This window comes from Gobio gobio (assembly GCF_949357685.1).
Source record: "Gobio gobio genome assembly, chromosome: 6".
Classification (NCBI taxonomy): Eukaryota; Metazoa; Chordata; class Actinopteri; order Cypriniformes; family Gobionidae; genus Gobio; species Gobio gobio.
This window is the reverse complement of record NC_137102.1, coordinates 47,911,191-47,935,213: the sequence shown is the minus strand read 5'-3', so window position 1 is coordinate 47,935,213 and position 24,023 is coordinate 47,911,191. Positions and strand designations below refer to the sequence as shown.

Sequence of the window (24,023 nt, the reverse complement as noted above, 5' to 3'; positions counted from 1 at the left end):
GTTACATTTACATCGGGTTAATCTTTGTTTTAAGGCTTTACAAGTGGGACTTTAGTTTTGTAGGCGGTCATTTCTGCTAATTCGAGAGATTAGTGTCTGTTTTCACGGACCTGAACTATGTGTGTGAAGCTTTTATTGGTTCTGCAGTGCTTCCATTTTTCTTAATCTGTAGTTCTATAGGACGCGGTTTCACGTTTAGATGTTTACTGCAAAGTACGGATTTTTTTTTTTAAAGGGTACAAAGTGGTCCGTGTGAAAGTTGCATCTGTGTGACTAATGTCGGGTGGGAGAAACGACCTCAAAGCGTTAATTTTGTAACGTCGAGTCCACGGTTAAAGACTAAAAATGCATTTGTATGTGCTTCGCAAAACCCTTTTTAAACGCTGTCTGAAATACGCTAACAAAAATGAAATGTATGAGCGAGGTTATTGGCTGCAAATGTGCAGATTCAAAACATCTGCACCAAAAAACTTCTGCGATTATGAGAGCTTGAGACGGATTTACAACATACAAGTTCCTCAGCAGTTTAATTTCGCAAATGATGTGCTCGAGCAGTGGGAATCAAAAGAAAAGGTAATTTAAGAAATGTATTAGTTCTGCTTCTGGTGTTCTAATGTTTTTCGAACTTTAACTGCGTTTGCCAAATGAGAAATAATACATTTTCATCATACTTATGCTGCCTTCACGTGCTATCGGAATTATCGTAAATACGAGTTTCCTAGGTAAAAATTGCTCATGAACGCCCTCTGATGTCGTGTTTACCACTGGGAAGTTCGGAAATAATTTTGATACCCCAATTCCCGAGATGGGCGTGTCATAAGCTTTAAACATGGTGGCGGGGAGAACTGGACTACTGTGTCCAGTGCAGGACCAAAACAGCTTGGTCGTCTTGTCTTGACATTAACGTAGTACATATTTACATGTGAGTAAGCATATGAAGTGTATTGTATGTTTGGTACACAGCGAAAATAGCCTGCATTTGACTGAAATTACAGAATCAGCAGAAAGCGGACTATGTGGAATGTTTATGGTTGTCGGTGCATGGAGACTAGCTACAAATGATGATGGTTTTAATAAGATTTTCCCAATAAATAGGCAAGAATAACCTGGGGCCTGTTTCAGAAAGGAGGTTCAACCAACTCTGAGTTTAAACCTGAACTCTGAGTTGACTTACTCTGAGATGGGAAACTTTGAATTTTGGGTTTCAGAACAGCTGAATTGAGGTAGTTCAATCAACTCTGAGTAGACTGACTCTGAGTTAAGCTCATGCACTCCAACTATGAAAAGCCAGATCAATGGAGCTCCGAAATCACGATTCACCATGGCAACAGCACCCAACAAAAAGACGTTTGCATACTTTCGGGTCAATACACAAGTTTAATTCTTAATTACTTTAATTTAATTAAAGTTTAATTTTCATGGTATCCAAAAGGCAAACAAAGAATGTGGCAGCAGCTAAAAAAAAAAAAAAAAAAAAACATAATTCAATCAGGAAAAGCTTTAAGCATAAAATGTTCATGGGTGTTGGTTTAATGACTTTACAAACATTTGACATATTAATTAAATATCATTCAGTGTCCAATGTGCAGCAGCTTTTCCCACATAGACCCTTTTCACAGTGATGACGTGTTTGAATGGTCATCAATATCGTAAATCCTACAACGTTTAAAAAAAAAAATGTATGTATGTACATTTATAACACTAATACTTTGTATTATATTACTTTTGCATCAAATTACAAAAATCAAGTTACCGCTGCTGTGAGAGTGTTTCTAATACAGCGTCTATGGGAGTGATAGTTAAAATTAACACCTTTCTCTCTTTTTCACTGCAGTTATCAATCTTAATTTTTCCATCTTTTTGAAAGTTGTTAAATCACTATTGTGGAGTTTTTCTTTTGCTATTGGAGCAAATGGGAACACAAAAATATATATTTAATGTATTCTCTCATTCACCGCTACAAGAGTTAACCCTATGACGACTTCAGCTTTGGAAACCCAGAAATGTGAAAAGGGTCTATGCTCTTTTCACATAATGAAATGTTCTCTGATCCCACCTGTTACATTTATTAATCAGGGTAATGACATTAACATTTGACTTCTACTCAGGCCAGAGTAAATCCAGCCTCAATCCAGCCAAACACCAGCACCACTGACAGATGAAGAGGAGATGGAGGAAGAATATTAACATCCAACAGGAAAAAGAATAAAGTATTTGTAGGAAATAAAGATGACTATAAAAATGTAAATAAATGTATTTAACAGCTGTGGTGGTGGTTATGGCATATATCTTGTACTACCATCTGGCATTCTTCCATTACAGTAATCCGTTTTCAGAAAGTGTGATGATGGGAATATGAGTGTCATCAATGCATCCAACCATTGGAAATCCTAAAGGAAATTCTAATTATTAGGTTACTTCTAGAGGATTATCAAGTGAACGTCAGGATTCTGTATAAAAGGACATGCCATTTTTGTCACTTTGACAGTGTCCTCATGATGAAAATATGAGCAATGAATGTTCCTGCAAAGAATGCTTTTCTTACTTTGTATTTTTGTCAAGTGGCAGATAATTTAATTTGTTTTAAGTAAACTTTGCTTACTTTAGATTTAGATTAAATTTATAATTTTTTTTATATTTATACTTGAAATATGACCAAAATACTCAGTAAGAAAAGGATTTGTGGCGTTTGAATGAATGAATAAAGTATTTAAACACTGCTGGTGCTTTAAAAAGGGGGAGGAGAAAAAAAGAAACTCTGGGTTTACCAAAGAAAACCTGCTCCTGACCAGGGGCCTGTTTCAGAAAGGAGGTTAAGTGAAAACTCTGAGTAGGTTAACCCTGAAATAAGGGAAACTCTGGGTTTTCTGTTTCAGAATGGGAGGTATGTCAAACCCGAGAAAGCAGGGTAAGTCAAGCCCGTTTCTGAAAGAGAGGTAACTTATACTCAGAGTCAGTTACCAGGGTAACTTACTCTGTGAACCTAACCTGGTCAGAAGCAGGTTTTCTTTGGTAAACCCAGAGTTTCTTTTTTTCTCCTCCCCCTTTTTAAAGCACCAGCAGTGTTTAAATACTTTATTCATTCATTCAAACGCCACAAATGCTTTTCTTACTGAGTATTTTGGTCGTATTTCAAGTATAAATATAAAAAAAATTATAAATTTAATCTAAATCTAAAGTAAGCAAAGTTTACTTAAAACAAATTAAATTATCTGCCACTTGACAAAAATACAAAGTAAGAAAAGAATTCTTTGCAGGAACATTCATTGCTCATATTTTCATCATGAGGACACTGTCAAAGTGACAAAAATGGCATGTCCTTTTATACAGGATCCTGACGTTCACTTGATAATCCTCTAGAAGTAACCTGATAATTAGAATTTCCTTTAGGATTTCCAGTGGTTGGACGCATTTATGACACTCATATACCCATCATCACACTTTCTGAAAACGGATTATTGTATGGAATGGAAGGATGCTGCCAGATGGTAGTACAAGATATATGGCATAACTACCACCACAGCATTTATTTACATTTTTATAGTCATCTTTATTTCCTACAAATACTTTATTCTTTTTTCCTGTTGGGTGTTAATATTCTTCCTCCATCTCCTCTTCATCTGTCAGTGGTGCTGGTGTTTGGCTGGATTGAGGCTGGATTTACTCTGGCCTGAGTAGAAGTCAAATGTTAATGTCATTACCCTGATTAATAAATGTAACAGGTGGGATCAGAGAACATTTCATTATGTGAAAAGAGCACAGACCCTTTTCACATTTCTGGGTTTCCGAAGCTGAAGTCGTCATAGTTGGGTTAACTCTTATAGCGGTGAATGAGAGAATACATTAAATATATATTTTTGTGTCTCCATTTGCTCAAATAGCAAAAGAAAAACTCCACAATAGTGATTTCACAACTTTCAAAAAGATGGAAAAATTAAAGTAAGATTGATAACTGCAGTGAAAAGAGAGAAAGTTGTTAATTTTAACCATCACTCCCATAGACACTGTATTAGAAACACTCTCACAGCAGCGGTAACTTGATTTTTGTAATTTGATGCAAAAGTAATATAATACAAAGTATTAGTGTTATAAATGTACATACATAAAAAAAAAATACAAAAAACGTTGCAGGATTTACGATCTTGATGACTTTTAAAACACGTCATCACAGTCTCTGAAAAGGGTCTATGTGGGAAAAGCTGCTGCACATTGGACACTGAATGATATTTATTTAATATGTCAAATGTTTGTAAAGTCATTAAACCAACACCCATGAACATTTTATGCTTAAAGCTTTTCCTGATTGAATTATGTTTTTTTTTTTGTTTGTTTTTTAGCTGCTGTCACATTCTTTGTTTGCCTTTTGGATACCATGAAAATTAAACTTAATTAAAATAATGAAGAATTAAACTTGTGTATTGACCCGGAAGTATGCAAACATCTTTTTGTTGGGTGCTGTTGCCATGGTGAATCGTAATTTCGGAGCTCCATTGATCGTGGCTTTTCATAGTTGGAGTGCATGAGCTTAACTCAGAGTCAGTCTACTCAGAGTTGATTGAACTACCTCAATTCAGCTGTTCTGAAACCCAAAACTCAGAGTTTCCCATCTCAGAGTAAGTCAACTCAGAGTTCAGGTTTAAACTCAGAGTTGGTTGAACCTCCTTTCTGAAACAGGCCCCAGGTTAGGTTCACAGAGTAAGTTACCCTGGTAACTGACTCTGAGTATAAGTTACCTCTCTTTCAGAAACGGGCTTGGCTTACCCTGCTTTCTCTGGCTTGACATACCTCCCATTCTGAAACAGAAAACCCAGAGTTTCCCTTATTTCAGGGTTAACCTACTCAGAGTTTTCACTTAACCTCCTTTCTGAAACGGGCCCCTGGTGTCCACCATGATTCCTGTTCACTCCGACAACAAAGCACTTGAATGCAACAAGCTCGTAATCACGACTTCTAAAGTGGGAATTAGGACATTTCCGATAGCACGTGAAGGCAGCATTATAATTGCTGCTTACACGTGCTATCGGAATTATCGTGTACAAGTTCCCTAGGTTAAAACCATAAACAGTAAAGGTTAAAACTGCACATGAACACCCTGTGATGTCGTGTTTACCACTGGGAAATTCGGAAATAATGCTGCGTTCCAGGCAGGTTTTTGAGGCCGTAAATTACAACTTCAAACCACGACTCACGACTTTGTAGTTTTCCAGGCAAAGTCACGCCAAACTGCCTGAGCGCAAGGAATTGTGTGGTAGCTCGATGTAAACAAAGCTTGTCGGACCGTACGGGGTGCATGCTCATTTACAATCATTTCTATCGCCAAAGGTGCTTACTCCTTGCTTATTTGAGGGAAACGGAAGAGAAAAACAGCGCAGACGGCAAGAAAAGCTGTTATACCTTTTATTTTACGTTATTTGTATATTTGTTTCATAAACACTGCATCCGTAGGGGGCTGCCATTGTTGCTTCGCGGGCTATGTGACGTCAAAACTCGTAACTGGGAGTACGTCGATCTAGTACGAGTTCACGGGTGGGAAGTCACGGGTTTGGCTGCTGTTCCAGTGCACTTTCACGGGTAGAAGGTTGGAAAAACACGGGTTACGGGTTGCCTGGAACACAGCTAATTTTGATACCCAAATTCTCGAGATGGGCGTGCCATAAACTTAAAACATGGTGGCGGGGAGAACTGCTGTGACTTATTAGTTTTTCCCCAGGCTAACGTTAGAACGTCTTGTCATTTAATGTAGTGCATATTTACGTATACGAATATTCGTTTGAAATGTGTTTTATACACCGCGGAAACCGTAAAAATGAAAGAAAGAAAAAAGATAAAGAAAAAGAAGAGAGCCATTACATCACATGAAGAGATCAAAGGCAGTGCAAATCCTAACAGTCTTTATAGCTTTCTTATTAGTAGATACTGAAATCACATTTAAATAATTTTCCATTTCTTTTAAGAAGACAGGCTTACAGTTTGTAAATTTGCATTTGTGAATGTAAAATTTGCTCATGAAAAAAAATTCAATTAATAGCAAAACATATTTTCGTTTCTGGGGTCTGAGTCAAAGTACCCAAATATAATGTTCCTCATATGTATTAAGAAACCTGGCAAAATTTTACACTTGACAAATACACCAATATCATTCCAGAATTTCTGAGTATAATGACATGACCAAAATAAGTGAACCACTGTTTCATCAGAAATCAAACAGAAAGAGCATGTTAGCTCAATGTCAGATTTAAATCTTTGTATACATTTCTTAACAGGATAGAACCTGTGTATGAGCTTAAAGGACATTTCTTTCACTTTATTTGTAAGAGAGAATTTCTGCTGTAAAGACCAGATTTTTTTCCAATTAAGGTTAACAAACAAATTATTCCAAAAGGAAATAACAGTTTGAACAGAAATCGAATTCTTAAGAAATAAAGATCTTATTTTATAGTTTTTAGCTTTACAAAACACTTGAATCATTAGACTTGAATGCAAAGCTCGTAATAACGATTTCTGAAGTGGATAGCTCTGATAGCTCTAGCCGTCGGACTCGTTCACCATGTTTGTAGTTTTAACACTTTTTATTTGTGTTTGTAGTTCTAATCGAATCCGCGTCCAATGAGCAATGGATTGTGGCCAATATTAGCCGTTAAAGGGTGGACCATCTTTATCTTTGGAATACTCATTCTATACATACTATACTACGATTTGGGACAAGCATTCTCATTGCGAATACTATTTAGTACGGATAGAATGGGAATTGCGACGCAGTGTGTCATTCTGTCATGCAGTAGGCTACTTTCTGAATGTGCTTGTGTGTAATTTACTCAAAAATAAGAATATAAGTGGAAATAAGGAGCTAGTGTTGAGAGTAAGATTGACTGAATGAGTGTCTGCTTTCTGTGTCTTTTTACATTGGTATCATCATACAATTTCTGTGAATAAAAGTGAAACAAACTAACTAATACCACAGAAAATGACAAAAATCAAGTCAATTATATTTATTGATGCTCTGGCTTTTGTTTTGTTTTTTCACCCCAAAATGGTTAGTATGGAACTTGGTTTTAAAAATTCTGTCATTTACTAAACCTCATGTTGTTCCACATTGATTGAGCATAAAATTAGCTATTAGGCAGGAATAATAACAGCATTATCATTTTGCTATTTTGTTTGGTGACGCTAGTGCAACAGAAACACATGCACACTGAATGTACAATGCCAGCCCTTTAAATAGTTAGATGTATTTTTGCTGTGTATTACAGAATGGACAGAGGTCGTCTCTTCCAGCGCTGTGGTGGGTGAATGACAGCGGAGAAGAAGTCAAATGGAGTTTTGAGGAGTTGAGCTTCCACTCCAGAAAACTTGCAAATGTTCTGCTTCAGGTGTGCAGTTTGGAAAGAGGGGATCGTGTGTTCCTCGCTTTACCCCGAGTCCCTGAGTGGTGGCTGGTTAATGTAGCATGTCTCAGAACAGGTACAGTCTTACAGACCTGCTGAAATAGATTTGGCCATTTTCTGAGAGAGATTTCTATGATTCTTGCATCCTTGTTCTGTTTTCCATTGGTTCATTGTTGGGGTTAAACTTTAATCTAATTTTATTGCTTCAAGCTGCTGGGGAAATATGCTAGTTTGGACCAGCTTAAAGTTGAAGTGTCATTTTAAAATGTAAAAAAAAAAAAAAAAAAAAAGGTATTTACATATGGCAGATATTTAAATTCCACACTATTATGCCTAAATAAATTAAAAACAAAACATTAAAAATTTTGAATGCTGAATTAAAATTTAGGCATCACAATATTGTAATATAGGGTTAATTCAGTAGAACTGGATTTTTTTTTTGCTTGTCGTCTCACTGAGAATGCGATCATGATTTATGTAATTCATAAATGAATGTGAAGTTTGCATTTCCTACATATTAGACATATGAGTGAATTTGTGCACATTTTAAAATAACTTAATATTTGCAAATAGTTTAAATTAATTACTTCTTTAGCCTACTACAATTAGACCTAGAACTTATTTTACCTTTCTTATTTATTCCCTTAAATCCCTTTTAATCCTTTAATTATTCAACACCTTTATTATTATTATTTATTATAATATTAATTATACCCCAAGGTAAAGCACAAAAGTGAAACTCCGCCAATGACCATGACACTTCAAAAAGATCATAAAACCGTATGAATTGAGCAGTTTAGTCCACATTTTCTGAAGAGACTCGATCGCTTTTTATGATGAACCGACTGAATTTAGGCCTTATTTTACATATAAACATTCATCAACTCACATCAGTTATGGTAAACAGAAGCTCAAGCATGTTCGCATGATGTGCGAGAACCAATGAGGTTCATTCTCGTGTTACGCAGCACGTTTGAGCTTCTGCAAGAACCAATGAGGTTAATTCTCGTGTTACACAGCATGTTTGAGCGCTTGAGGGGACAGAAACTCTCCGATTTCATTTAAAAAAAAAAATAATAATAATTTGTGTTCCGAAGATGAAAGTTTTACTGGTTTGGAACGACATTAGGGTGAGTAATAAATGACAGAATTTTCATTTTTGGGTGAACTAACCTTGGGTATTCTCTATGTTTTTAATTTCAACTTTCACTCTTTTTTATCGTAACCCCATTTCCTCACACAGGTACAGTTCTGATCCCCGGCACCTCTCAGCTTACGGCTCGAGATATCCGCCACCGGCTGCAGTCATCTGGGGCCAAGTGTGTGATCACAGATGAGACTTTGGCTCCACTGTTGGACACAGTAGCCTCAGAATGCCCTTCCATCTCCACCAAGCTTCTGCTGTCCCACAGGGCCATGCAGGGCTGGGGCAACCTGACAGAACTCATGGGGTCAGTGGAGAACAAGGGAGGGATGTGCATGGACAGAGGGCACTATAATTTATTGAAGAAATGTCTAAGTGCACACATTAAACATAGAGTAGTTGGAAAAATTACAAAGTAGTGAGAAAATTATGATCAGATGTTTTTTTGCATTGTAGAAAAGTGTCAGATGATCATGTTTGTGTGGACACCAGGAGTGAGGAGGCCATGACTATCTTCTTCACTAGTGGTACAACCGGCTCCCCAAAAATGACCCAACATAGCCACTGTAGTTACGGTCTGGGGCTCACGGTGAACGGCAGGTTTGTGACTTCATTCCAAGGGTCAGTGGGCTGAATTCAGCACAGATCAGCACTGCATTGAGCAGTTCAATTATGTTAAAAATGTATACATTTTATAGCGAAAGATGTATTACATGTTTATGTATATACATAATAATGTACACTATTGTTCAAAAGTTTGGTGTCAGTAAGATTTTATTGTCTTTAAAGAAATGAATACTTTCATTCAGCAAGGACACATTAAATTGATCAAAAGGGATATTTAAAGGCATTTATGATATTATAAAAGGTTTCTATTTCAAAAAATGCTGTTCTTTTGAACTTTGTTCACCATAGAATCCTGAAAAAAATACATTGTGAATATTAAGCTGCAAAAACATATGAAGCCGCACAACTGTTTTCAACACTGTTAATTGTGCATCAAATAAGAATATTCATATGATCATGTGACACTGAAGACTAGGGTAATGATGCTGAAAATTCAGTTTTGCCATCACAGGAATAAATTAGATTTTAAAATATACTAAAATTGAAAACTGTTATTTTTATTGGTAATAATTTTTCACTATATTACTGTTTTTGCTGTATTTTTGATTCTTAATTTTACAAATATAAAAAAATCTTACTGACCTTTACATAAAATGTATATAATTCTTGTGTGAATTCTTAAGGTACTGGCTGGATCTGACTGAGCAGGATGTTTTTTGGAACACGTCAGACACAGGCTGGGCCAAGTCGGCGTGGAGCAGCGTGTTTGCCCCATGGATCCAGGGAGCTTGTGTGTTTGTTCACCACATGCCACGCTTTGATACAAGTACAGTTCTTAAGGTACAGGAAGATCACAGGTTCAATCTTGTCTAGAATGTTCTGCTTGAAAGTTAAGGATCAAGAACTGATTCTTTAAGAAATCTCCTTAACAAAGTTGTATGAAAAAAACCCACAACACTTAATATTACTTAAGAGATATTGCAAATCAACAGTAAGTTTGGAGTTGGTACGATTTTTTTAAGTAGTCTCTTCTGTTCACCAAGGCTGCATTTATTTGATCAAAAATACAGTAAATAATGTAATAATGTGAAATGTTTAATATATTTTAAAATGTAATTTATTCCTGTGATGGAAAAGCTGAATTTTCAGCATCATTACTCCAGTCTTCAGTGTCACATGATCCTTCAGAAATCGTTCTAATATGCTGATTTGCTGCCCAAGAAACATTTATTTTTATTATCAATGTTGAAAACAGTTGTGCTTAATATTTTTGTGGAAAATGAGATTAATTTTTTTTTCAGGATGATTTGATTAACAGAAAGTTTTCTGGTAACTCTCCTGACAGACTTTGAGCAGCTATCCCATCACCACCTTCTGCACGGCACCAACAGCCTATCGAATGCTTGTACAGGACGACATATCCAGGTACTGACTGTAACTGGTGTGCTGTGATGTATTTGAATGCAAATGAATTCTCTTTCAGGTCTAATTTCTTTATAGGCTTCATTTGTTGGTTTTATGATTATCGAGTTTGTGTATTTAGGGCCAGATTTACTAAACAGGGCAAGTTTGTGTGAGAGCGCAATTCCAAAAAAGCACAGACGATGGGAGTGGAAAGTTCTGTGCATGATCTACTGACGAACACAGATTAAAGGTCCCATGGCATGAAATTTTCATTTTATGAGGTTTTTTAACATTAATATGAGTTCCCCTAGCCTGTATATGGTCTCCAAGTGGCTAGAAATTTTGAAAGGTCTAAACCGAATTCTGGGTGTTCTGCTCTGCCTTTGAGAAAATGAGAGCTCAGACAAGCCGATCTGGAATCTTCCCTGTATGGAGTCATATGGGGACGGTTACCTCCCCTTCCTCTGCTTTTCCCGCCCAGAGAATGTGGAGAAAATGGGTTCCGTTTCGCAATGTCAGCACAGGCTTTACAAACACTTTTACCATATGGATTCACCTCCACAAACAGTGAGTAACAGTGTTCATTAATGCCTGATCTGTGATCAGTGATATCTGATGTGTAGCTAATCATTCAAGTTCACTCAGACTAATACTCTAATACTCCATAATCTAATACTCATTAAAAAAAAAAAAAGATGTCAGCCAGTCACAACAGTGGGCGTTTTCACTGAAGTCTCACAGCAGACACGCCCCTTGAAACAGAGCATTTAAGCCAGAGGGCTAATATCAGTATAGAAAAAATGCCTTTTATTTCTAAATGATGACATTTTGTGATGTAAAAATCATACTGACAATATAAGTACACCTCAGGAAACATTATAATATAATTAAAAAAATCCATGCCATGGGGCCTTTAGAGAACATGGACGCAGCTGGATCATTTCCATAATTACCAACACAAACTACCCTTTAGCGTCTGGTTTAAGACATGCTTTTTTGGGTCAGCAAATAATGGCGCAAACACTGGTAAATTGACGAGTGCAACCCTTAGTAAATCGCGTTGCATGATTCATTTAAATACTCTCCTCTCATAAATTTTGCGCCTGAAAGGGAAACTCCTGCAAATGCAATAAAGTCAGCCTCATTTTTCACTGCCTGTCTTAAGTAAATCCTGAAAGGTTTTTTTTTACGCCAAAAGAGGGTTTGCGCTAGAGCAAGCTGTTTGTAAATCTGGGGCCGTATTCACAAAACATTTTACCTTAGCGTTAAGAGTTCTCCTAAACAGTAGTAAAAGTTCTTAGCTAATAGTTTTCTCTTAAAACCTATTCACAAAGCTGCTGAGAGCAACTTTTACTGAGGAACAGAAAGAAGTCTTAAGCTAAGACAAAGGGCGGGGTTGACCTTGTTGCAATGGATGATGTCATCACGCTTACTAACTATGCCCACAGTGATTGGCTGATGGGGGAGGGGTCTCAGTCAGTGATAAAAAATGTTGTAGAACGTATGTTGCCATATTCAAATAAAGATTAAAAAAAAAAAGATTGTTGTCATATTGAAATAAAGATTTTAAAGGGGTGGTAAAACACATTCTTTTGAAGGCTTGATTGTGTTTGTGGGGTGCACTGTAACATGTGTTCATGCTTCGTTTGAAAAAAAAATTGCATTATTTTTCATATATTTGACCTTTATTCTACACTGCTCTGTCCCTCCTTGTAAAACGGTCTGATGCTTTCCGGGTTGTATGAAGCCAGTCCCTCAAAAATACGCAGTGGGCTCTGATTGGTTAACTGGCCCAGTGTGTTGTGATTCGCTAACCGCAGTGCAAATTTATCGGAAACGTCACGCCCCTTACCGGAGGCTGTGCTTTGGTCAGTATTAGAAACAATGGCGTCAATAAAACCATATGAGCCCGAATCAGACCCAGAACATTTGAGTGAAGATGATCGAGCAGAACCTGTTCAACCTGTTCAGTCCTCAAGAGTAAAGACGGTGGATCTATAGTGATCGCTACTGAATGGCACTGTTACTTTTGTATTTTTAGAACGATTATAGCCAAATATCTGTCCCAAAACGAACACTAAACATTGGCTTTGCTAGTAGCCAAATCACACACAGAAGCATGTTTAGCATGCCTGTAGATAAACAATACACAAAAGCTCTAATCAAAGAATCATTTACACTAATGCCAAGTTCGCTGTTGAGATTTTAACGTTAGTGTTTGTAACGTTAGGTGTTTGTCGGATAAAGTTAAGTATGAATGAGCATTTAACAGACTGGTTTGCAGAACAGCGTTGTCATCTGTTTACTTCCTTGCTACAACGTACAATTAACCTATTACAGGAAAACACATAGATGAAAAATAAATCAGACTTACAGGTTGTGGCCCGTAAACAGCTTCTGTTTGTAAATCCATCTTTCAGGACAAGCCGTTGTGTGATTCCTGCATTGAACTCGCGAAGATTGTGGAAGCTAATTCCTCCGTGAAATGTGCAGCAGGAGCCGCGAGCCCGTCGTGCATCCACGCACTGGCAGTGTTTGTCTCGTGCAGTTGACGTTGTGTGAATCCGGCATTGAACTCGCGAAGATTGTGGAAGTTTTCCTCCGTGAGATGTGCAGCGGGAGCCGCGAGCCCGTCGTGCATGAACCGCGGCTCATGAATTGCAAATACAGATGAATATTGTCCATTATGTCACATTTTCCATTCTTCTCCTCCGACCCTGTCTGTCTAGTGCTTTATGATGGGCAGCATCTGCGACCTGTTCCCCTCTGTCTCAAACACACAAATGCATATAACATGGTGTATGTTAAACACACTGCAACGCACCCCCGTCCCTAGGACTGCTGAACAAAGCAAGTACCCCAGACCTGCAATCCGGATGAAAATAACAGCGTTTCGTCGGCATTGCAGCAACACCACTCCAGCCTAACTATACCACAACAGCGCCGCGATACAAAATGGCCTCACCCCCCCCTTATTTCATATTCTCGGAGGAGGGGTTTATGTAAATATTGAGGCTGGTGATGTCACCAACCCTGGAGGAATGTCTGTAGTCGCCTACTGGCCGTTTGCTGTAGTCCTTAGAAATTGATTTCTTTAAAAGCAAATATCTCCCTTTGCTTTAAACTTTGAACGTTGTAACTTTGCAGATGTTGTTTATGCTCAAGCAGCAACATTACACGCTAGCTAAAGTTAGAATAGTGAAATTGTGGTTTACCACCCCTTTAAAAAGTAAGCTAAGTGTCACTAATTAAACAAATATATGTTCAGCTGATTATCAGCCTCTCAAAAGAGATTGCAGAATTCAAGCGACAAATTATGTTTTATAAACAAAGTTCGGGAGGAGCACTATCTAAATTAATCAGCTCGAGAGACATACAGGAAACACAGCCGAATCACCAAGTTACCTCCACAGCTTTCTGCATCCCTCCACCACCTCGACTCCTCACTCTCGTCCCAGCCAGAGATTCAGGGGAGTAGGCATACTCTGGGTTTGGGCTCGGAGACCTCGATCCTCTCAGACAACATGGCAAATAGTTATTTTATTATTATTTATATTTATACTTATTTTACTCTTTCCGATCAGTTGTAAGTGTGAACTCGTGAAACAACTGCCACAGGTAAAAGACATTATTTTTTTATTAAATAAATAATATTTCTTATTTTTTTGCCTTTTTATTATGATAGGACAGTGAGTAGACAGGAAGAGAAATAGGGGAGAAAGATCTGCAACAGCCATTAGGATTGTTTGTGATTTGGTCTTAAGTGACTTAGGAGTCCTTTTGACTACTCCTAACGTTTCACAGATTTAGGAGCTAGTTTTAGCGCTAAAATGCTTTGTGAAACACTCTTAGAGCAAAAACTTTGCTCTAACACGCCGATGGCAGACACGAGTTTCTCCTTAATTGGCAAGTTAGGAGTGACCCCAGGTGCTTAGTGTCAGTAAAAGTTTCTTTGTAATATCATGTAAGTTGCAACATTTTTAACTGAATTGTCATAATAATCATTGCAGAATCCATATTCATTTGTCTTGTTGAGGTGTAATCGTCATCTTTACCTGTGGTTTCTGACAGGTATAACTTCCAGGCTCTTGAGCACTGTCTGTGTGCAGGAGAGCCCATTAACCCAGAGGTGATGTGGAAATGGAAAGAACTCACTGGACTGGACATCTATGAAGGATATGGACAGACTGAGACTGTAAGCCTTGGATCAGTTTTTGAAGGATCAATATAGACGGGACTGAAAATGGGCCCTAAATTAGCATGTTTTCGCCCATATTATATAGTCATTGATTCATTAACAAAATCCAAAATGAACAGAAGGAGAATAAATCTAAGCTTATCCTTATGTGCTGCCACACAGAATATAGTCATTCCTCTTTTTTTTCCACCCAGGTTTTAATAGCAGGCACGTTTAAAGGGATGAAGATCAAACCAGGATCTTTTGGAAAGGCATCACCGGGATATGATGTTCAGGTGCGGTAACAGTTCGGGGTTTAAACTGGGCATAATAGGGGTTTAGTGTTATACTTGCTGGCTTCATATTCAATTTACTATGAAATTTAAAACTTATTATATTGTGGGATATTACAGTATTTATTATAAATTATTTATATGTGCACATCATTATTTTAAAATGTATGTGCCCTCTTAATCTTTAATCAAAATAACTTCCCCCTCTTGCAGCAACATCTCTTCTCTGATGATGTGTTTACTGGCGAGAGGGCGGGACAACCTGTCACTCGTATGACATCAGAGCTCTATCAAACCAAAATGATCCAACCATCCAATCAATTCCTCATGGGCAAAATTAAGTCCCGTCCTACATTTTTTCTAGTTTGAGAAGCCGTTTCACTCCAATATGCATCACAATAGTGTGTAATGTTGCTGTTTGAGCATGAAAAGGATCTGCACATTTACAGTGTCACTTCAAAAGGAGATTTTCTCTTTATCACTAAACAAAGTTTCTGAACCCCCTCAAACTGCTTGATTGTAGTCTTTGAGTTTTCTTCCGGGAACGTACACCTCACAATATTCCTCATTTAATTAATTCGCCCAAGGTTTGGTGTATAAACTAATGGTGCGTTCAAGTCCTCCTGGGATGTTCGTATTTACGAGGTGAGAAGTCGTGTTTACGACATCATGTGCGTTACAAGTCTTTTTGGTCGGAGCAAGATGGCGGTGTACCTTCTTTTAATGAATAAAAAAAAAAATACAGCAAGGTTTGTTAACTCTGCTTATAGAAAACGAAGAACAAAAATGCGCATCAGGTGAGTTTTAATCTTTTACGTTTTTAATTTATCTATGAAGCCACTGTAAACTGTATCATTATATATTAGGCTAATTGTAATTATAACAAGCACATGATAAATGCCAGTTTCTAGGACGAGTAAACATAAAATTTCAACAAATTTACCGGCAACTACAGACAATGCAGCCATTGATTCCGCCATGTTTCTCACTGACACGCCCCCAATTCGTACAGATCGGGGCTTAAAGAAAATCCCGAACTTCCCACTGGTATTTACGACTTCGTGGTGGCGTTCATGTGCGTTCAACTCGTAAATACGATCTTTACGACATGACTTGAACGCACCATCAGCTATCAGGCTAATTCGAGTATCTGTATACTATGCTAGTACATAAGCTAACTAATACAGATGTTAATGGTCATTATTACGTAGTTCAAACAGCATTTATCATAACACGATTTTGTAGGAATTGTAAGGGGGAGGACCTGATTTGTCACCACTGGAACTAAAAAGAGCGTTACTGACAGACTAATGTTTAAATATAAACCTATTTTAGTAGACTTAAAATAAAATCAAGACTTTAAAAAAGGGCATAATAGGTTCTCTTTAATAATAGCTGTAAAATTTGCTCTAAAATATAATCTAAGACAGATTGTAATTATATAAAATGAAGACATTTAAAAAAACAAATGATACAAATACTTTTCCACTTTCCACTTATGGATGGATTTTCTGTGAAGTGTTCTAGTAATTCTGGACTGTTTTGGTTTAAGGTGGTAGATGAAGATGGTTCTGTTGTGCCACGAGGACAAGAGGGAGACCTCGGCATCAGAGTAAAACCAGACAGACCCTTCTCTCTTTTCACAGAGTATACGGTACATTTTCCTTTTCTTAGCTTATTAGGATCTGTATTAACAGTAAAAGCTGGTGAGCTTGAGTTGCACTAATTTAATGTATTGATCTAAAATCCTCCTGTAGGGGGAGCCGGAGCGCACGGCAGAATGTTTCCGTGGTGATTTCTACCTGACAGGTGACAGGGGAATGATGGATGAAGAAGGATACCTGTGGTTCATTGGCAGAGCTGATGATGTCATCCTGTCCGCAGGGTACGGAATTCTGCTTTGATGATGATGATGGTTAAAAAAATCTCACATCTCCTATTGAGTGTGTGTGTGTGTGTTTTAGGTACCGCATTGGTCCTTTTGAGGTGGAAAACGCTCTGATAGAGCATCCAGCTGTAGCAGAATCTGCTGTGGTCAGCAGCCCAGATCCGGTTCGAGGAGAGGTAGTGCAATGCATTCTGGGATTGCCTTCTCAGTAAAGGATACATGCACGGTGACTTTAGAATCGGGCTAACTTGGAAGGCAGCACTATGCCTTAAAATGGCATCTAAGCAGGCAGCTCAATAGATCTTGTATTTAGTTCATAATTGTAACCATAGTTATTACACACATGAAGCAGCGCTGTTTAAAAACCTGTTGTATTCCATGTTTCAGGTGGTGAAGGCTTTTGTAGTGCTGACTGCAGATTTTAAATGTAGAGACCATAAGGAACTGATCCAGGAACTGCAAACACATGTGAAGACTGTCACGGCTCCTTATAAATATCCACGCAAGGTAACTTACAAAATTGAGTTCAGTGCTTGCTCATTTAATCCTTTCAATTTAGGCCATTTTAATGGGATATTTTGTTTAAACTTTCAAATGTTTAAATCCTTTTTTTTTTTGTCAGATTGAGTTTGTGGATCATCTGCCCAAGACAGTGAGCGGGAAAATAAGGCGAGTGGAGTTAAGAAAGAAGGAATGGGGACAGAAAACAAGCTAAAACTGGAAATGAGAAAAGTTTCACCTCCTTATATGCAGCATTGCTAGACAGTTCAGACCTGATGAATTGATCTACAAACTAGTGTTGTTATAGTCAAGACCACCTAATCCAAGTCCAATGTGTGTTGAGACCAAGACAAGACCAGAACTCCTTAAATTCATAAAGATCCACATTACCGCCTGAGAAATTACTTATTTTTAATCTATGATACTAATTAGAATAAAACACTAGGGCTCCAGACTAACTTTTTTCACTAGGAGCACAGTGGCCCCCAACTGAACATTTTAGGGGCACAACCAGAAAATTTAAGGGCGCACACCGTAAATCAACATACTAACCAAATCTACTAATTTCCACTGTATTACTAATAAATACTTTTATAATACAGGGCTCCAGACTAACATTTGAGAGCAGTGGCACTAGCGCCACTAAGTTCTACAGATGGTGGCTCTGGAGGAAAATTTATCATAAGGTTAATTTAATCATAAAATTACTTTTTTTTTTTGCATTGTTTTGTTAATAAGTGCAGTTACTAATAATATTAAATTAACAGTGAAGCGCTGAGCTTGAAATGTTATGCAGAAAAAATTAACTTTAATTAACAACAGTAATGTGCAAAAACCAAATTTTTATGAGGAAAATTGTAATATTCCACTCTTATTAAATGTACTATTGTTCTTATATAGTGTCATACTGAACTAAAAGGAGCACTCTTTACTTGTTTTTTGTATAATCCAGTCTCAATTTGAAGAAAAGTTTTAGTTTTTCATGAGACTTTGTGACTTCCAACTTTTTTCCCATATATTAAGGAATGGAAATATAGTGGAGTCTAATAAGTCAAATAAAAGTCTAATAGTGGAGTCTAATAAGTCAAATAAGTGGTTCCTATGCCCCCACCTACTGGTTATAGTGGGGGTTTTTTGCCATAAAGTGGCCAGCACCTTTAAACTTTCAGTTTTACAAATCATCACACTAAAAATAATATTAAAATTGTATAATATTTAGAGCTTTGAAGTGCTGGAAAAAGTGTGAAAAGGTTGTACTTTTATATGTGCACTTCATTATTATTCTGAGATGAATATTGTAAAAATAAAATAAAAAAAATTGACTATTTCTTCCACAATACCATGGGGTGTTACTACATTAAATCCATGGTGAATGTTTATGATTTGTGAACTGAAGCCCCTGAATGTTTCAAAATGTTTCTCCTGGTCTCCGCATCTGATATCTGTGGTTTATAACAGAGAATTCTGCACCAAACGCTTCCCACTAGGTCTCCAACCAAATTCAGTCGCACCAGCTGGAAAAAAGGTAGCAAAATGCGACCATTCAGTCGCATTCTGGAGCCCTGAGCTGTTACAAATCAAATCAAATCTTTAACAATTCATTTTTGCACTTAAAGCTACACTGTGTAACTTTTTTAGTTTATTCTTAGCTAAAAACACTCAGTTCTTTCAAAAATATATGTGCTCATTATTGTATATTTACTTCTTTCAAGTAATAAAGTATTCTCGTAAGTTTATAATATGTCATTGAAAATACATACCCGTAAATTCAAGCTTCGCCTTTCGCGGTTTAACATTCGATGGCACCGTGTCGAATGTGGACGAGGTCGAACTGGAAGCCATGTTAATCTTGGACTAAATCGGCCACCGTAGGAGTTAAAACGAAATCGGAATTGAGAGGAAGTGAAACTAATATTCACTGGATGGTCATATACCTTTTCACCGCTAGATGGGGGAAAATATCACACAGTGTAGCTTTAAGAGGTGGTACAGAAGATACATCTGAATGAGTAAATTACAAATGCATAAATGTTGAGGATAATGTTTTTAAAATATTTTTTTTTTATGTTTGTATAAAAGCACTATCATGTGTGCAGTCGTGCTCAAATTTGAGAAAACAGCTCTGTTATAATATAAAAATCCAGATCTCATACAAGTACTTTTTTGCAACAATATCTTGATTTTTGTGAGCATTTGTATTCATTTTGGTTACATTTTTGACACAATCCCTCTTTAATTTCTGAACTGGCACAGTAAAAAAAATCAAATTAGAAAAGTTATTGATTGGATGTAAAAATGTACTGCTTCAGATGCAATCACATTAATGATGTTAATAAATAAACTAGACCATGCACAGTCTTGACCGGTCTTGAAACAGAACCCTGAGTCTAAGACAGACCGAGTACAAATGTGCTCGAAAAATCTCTGATCTGGAGTACTACAACACTACTACAAACCTGTAGTCCTTCAGCTCGCCTTCAGGTGGCAGCGTTTCTTTACAATAAAGTTGCAGAATTCCTTGCCATATACATTTTAATACGTTTTAATGATTCTACCTCATGCTTAATCATGTTTAAGTAACTCAAAATGTATAAGCTTTTTAATTCAAATGTCTTTTTTTTCTTTTAATCTTGAATTGTAGATTATATTCTGCATATGCAAAAACCTAAATGTGAATCTTTTTTTTTTTTACAAAATAGTTAGCATTTATATTATTAAAAGCCCCTTTTGAATGAATTAATCGTTTTTGAGTGACTTTATGCGAGATAAACCATGTTTATTGTCTCTTCCAAACAGAGTGCGCCTTTATTCTTTAAGAGCATGATGTCATGTGACTGACAGATGGCAGACACAAATCTGATCTTTGCTGAATGATGAAAGGATTTTAAGGTTATGAAGATTTCTAAATTTGCATTCCTCTCTGTAGGGTAAAATTTCCACAGTGTCTTTTCAGATGAAAAATCTGTTTTGACCACTAATGGACATACAGCACGGCAGAAAAAATTCAATAACGCCCACATTTGATGAAAAATCAAAGGCAAAATGTTTCAAACTGCTAAAACGTAAACTAACTCAGCTGTAAACTGCCCACACTGGTTATTCAAGGACCATAGAGGCAGAAATGTAGTGGCGCAGCACACTTGCTGACAGCAGTAATGAGAGACAGGTGCTTGCGTAATTGAACTGTTAATGGGGCTTATGCTTATCGGGCGGAAAAACAGAGCCGTAGACTTTATTACTGAAATATCAAGCCAAAATATGCCAGACATCAACACATTCAACTGCTTCCTGGCTTATGCCATTAAATCAGACTTTGGATGTTTGTTTTGACAGCCTGAAGGATGTCAGGCTGAAAACAGCCGTTGTTTGTGGATCTCAGAGAGTTGTTTTGGATGAATCTGTTGGATTTAGTTTGCAGCAACTGATTTGAATTTCTCAAACTGCAAACCAGCTGTCAAAACCTGAGAGCTGCTTTCCTGTCCTTACAAAACAAAGAGTACTGTGACTGTACCTTGAATGGTACCAAATGGTAATATTGGTATACAGTGGGTTCCAGGTTTGACACCTCTAGTGAAAAAAAAAACATAAAAAATGATCTATATATATATTATATTTATATACACCGAACAGGCATAACATTATGAGTATTGTTTTGGTCCCCGTTTTGTTCTGCACATCCCACAGATGGTCGATTGGATTGAGATGGAGGTCAAGTCAACACCTCAAACTCGTTGTTGTGCTCCTCAAACATTCCTGAACCATTTTTGCTTTGTGGCAGGGCGCATTATCCTGCTAAAAGAGGCCACAGCCACCAAGGAATACTGTTTCCATGAAAGGGTGTACATGGTCTGCAACAATGCTTAGGTAGGTGGTACGTGTCAAAGTAACATCCACATGGATGGCAGGACCCAAGGTTTCCCAGCAGAACATTGCCCAAAAGCATCACACTGCCCCCACCGGCTTGCCTTCTTCCCATCGTGCATCCTGGTGCCATGTGTTCCCCAGGTAAGTGACGCACACGCACCCGGCCATCCACGTGATGTAAAAGAAAACGTGAGCCACCTTCTTCCATTGGTGCTTTTAGCGGTGAACAGGGGTCAGCATGGGCACCCTAACTGGTCTGCGGCTATGCAGCCCCATACACAACAAACTGTGATGCACTGTGTGTTCTGACACCTTTCTATCAGAACCAGCATTAATTTCTTGAGCAATCTGAGCTACAGTAGCTCGTCTGTTTGAATGGACCACACGGGCCAGCCTTCGCTCCGCACATGCATCAATGAGCTTTGGCCGCCCATGACCCTGTCGCCGGTTAAGCGCTGTTGCTTCCGTGGACCACTTTTGATAGATACTGACCACAGCAGACCGGGAACTCCACACAAGTGCTGCAGTTTTGGAGATGCTCTGACCCAGTCGTCTAGCCATCACAATTTGCTCAAATCCTTACGCTTGCCCATTTGTCCTGCTTCTAACACACCAACTTTGAGGACAAAATGTTCACTTGCTATCCCATCCACTAACAGGTGGCGTGATGAAGAGATAATCAGTGTTATTCACTTCACCTGTTATGTTATTTATTTATAAATATCATATTTATATATTATATTTATTTGGGTTACATTTTATAAGGTGTCCTTGTTACAGTGTAATTATGCATTACTTACAAGTACTTACTATTGGGTTAGGTTTAGGATTAGGGTTTTTTCATGGTTAATTGTATGTAATTATGCATAACTTGTAGTTATTAGTAACTACATGTTATGTAACATGTATCAAGGACACTGTAAAATAAAGTGTTACCATTATTTGAATTTTGACTTCAGAATGTCCTATTTGATGTGATTTTACATATTTATCCCTTAGAACTTAGTTATTAATTGTAATTTATATAACCCTAAAAAGCTTTTAAAAAACGATCTAGGTATCTACCTAGGTCTCCGACTATTGAAAACTGGTCACCGTTTTGATGGCCACCAGTTCAAGTTATTTGTCAACTAGAATTACTCCATAAAGTCTCTAAAATAATTTGGGCTCATGCATATTAGTATTTTTTTAATTGCTTTGATGCAATTTTCACAAGTAATTGGTCAATTTTCAAATCTCTTAGTACTAATATCACAACAGATACACTTTCGTCACACTTTCTTTGTGTTAAAGAACCACAAAGTTTTCTTTTCACAACACAAAATAAGTGATTCATCTTTAAATATTTCATTCACAGTAAATGCCTTTCATAAAGCTCTTACTATCAAACTTTTGATTTGCATCTCTTCTTGTTCCAGTTTAATACATTGGTCTATATATCATTTAATCCAACTGAACTAGATGGTAATGCACTTTACGTATAGTAAGTGATTTATCTTGGATGATAAACGTGTGTGTGTGTGTGTGAGGGAGAGAGAGAGAGAGAGATTTGCAATTTGTGAACATAGAGTACACGGGAGAGGAAAAAGTCAATGACGGTGTAACATCAGACTGATCAGAGATGCATCAGAAGAAGGGAGACTTTGAAGAATTTGGCATCAAATACAGCATTTTACATTACAGTATGTATGCATTTGATACTGTAAACAGATTACCTAGAGACTGCCACATTACTGTAACTCACCCTTATAAAGATCAGCTACTGTATAGAATCAGCCATAGGGTACAGTGAGAACATTTACTGGATTGGCTTTGGCAGCAAACTGTTCTAGCACAGAACCTCATGGCCGTTTCAGAACTTAATCACACCTTTTGATAAATACTATTACAAACAATATGGATTCAATTGCATAAGTTAGGTAATGTAAGTATATTTAGTGTCATCTGTAGCCTGTATTACTGTAATTAATTCGGTAACAAGGGTGAAATGAAACGTGTATCTTGCATTGTTTGCTATTAAATGAACTGATTATTAAAAGTACTAAATTGAAAGAAGATCATACTGTTGTGTTTCAGTGATTAAACCAAATTTTCTCATTACATATTATAATTTTAAACAATGAATATGTGGACTGAAAATGTGTATAACTGTGATGAAAGCATGGGATCAGGTTTTGAAAGAATGACTAATGTTGCAAGTGTGATAAGTTTGGTTTTTCGTAGGGGAGTGTTGTAACAGGGTTAGATGTAACACTGTAAGTTTGACAGGTCAGAAAAGCTCACAGGCGAATATCATCAAAAAGTTTGAATATTTTTGAATATCATCAAAAAGTTGATTTATTTCACTAATTCCATTAAAAAAGTGAAACTTGTATATTATATTATAAAGTTTATTATAAAATATATTATATTATAAAGTCCATCTCACTACAGTGGTTCGACAATAACTTTATGGAGTGACGAGAATAGTTTTTGTGCGCAAAAAAACCCTAAATAACGACTTGTATAGTGATGACGATTTCAAAACACGGCATCATGAAGCTTCGAAGCGTTATGAATCAGTGAGTCGAATCATGATTCGGATCGTGTGTCAAACCGCCAAACTGCTGAATCGACTCACTGATTCATAACTCATAAATCGTCATCACTATATAAGTCGTTATTTAGGGTTTTTTTGCGCACAAAAGCTATTCTCGCCGATTCATAAAGTTATTGTCGAACCACTGTAGTGAGATGGACTTTGTAACGACGTCTTTAGTACCTTTTAAGGGTCTTGAGAGTGAACATGCATTGTGCCAAT

At 37.2% G+C, this 24,023-nt stretch overlaps 1 protein-coding gene across 2 annotated transcripts; it reads left to right on the top strand.

The window, feature by feature from the left end:
- The first annotated feature begins 97 nt into the window (after window positions 1-97).
- Window positions 98-18,657, top strand: acsm3 (acyl-CoA synthetase medium chain family member 3). Of its 2 annotated transcripts, none has more exons than XM_079818954.1 (13): window positions 98-573; window positions 7,251-7,461; window positions 8,629-8,836; window positions 8,986-9,129; window positions 9,780-9,936; window positions 10,442-10,521; window positions 14,572-14,695; window positions 14,893-14,973; window positions 16,523-16,624; window positions 16,728-16,855; window positions 16,935-17,034; window positions 17,246-17,365; window positions 17,481-18,657. In XM_079818954.1, the coding sequence occupies exons 1-13, from the start codon at window positions 346-348 to the stop codon at window positions 17,571-17,573; spliced, it is 1,776 nt and encodes a 591-aa protein (XP_079675080.1). In that variant the 5' UTR covers window positions 98-345; the 3' UTR covers window positions 17,574-18,657. The 2 variants fall into 2 exon arrangements, with proteins under 2 accessions (XP_079675080.1, XP_079675081.1); XM_079818955.1 differs by lacking the exon at window positions 98-573 and adding an exon at window positions 6,918-7,033.
- The last annotated feature ends 5,366 nt before the right edge of the window (window positions 18,658-24,023 follow it).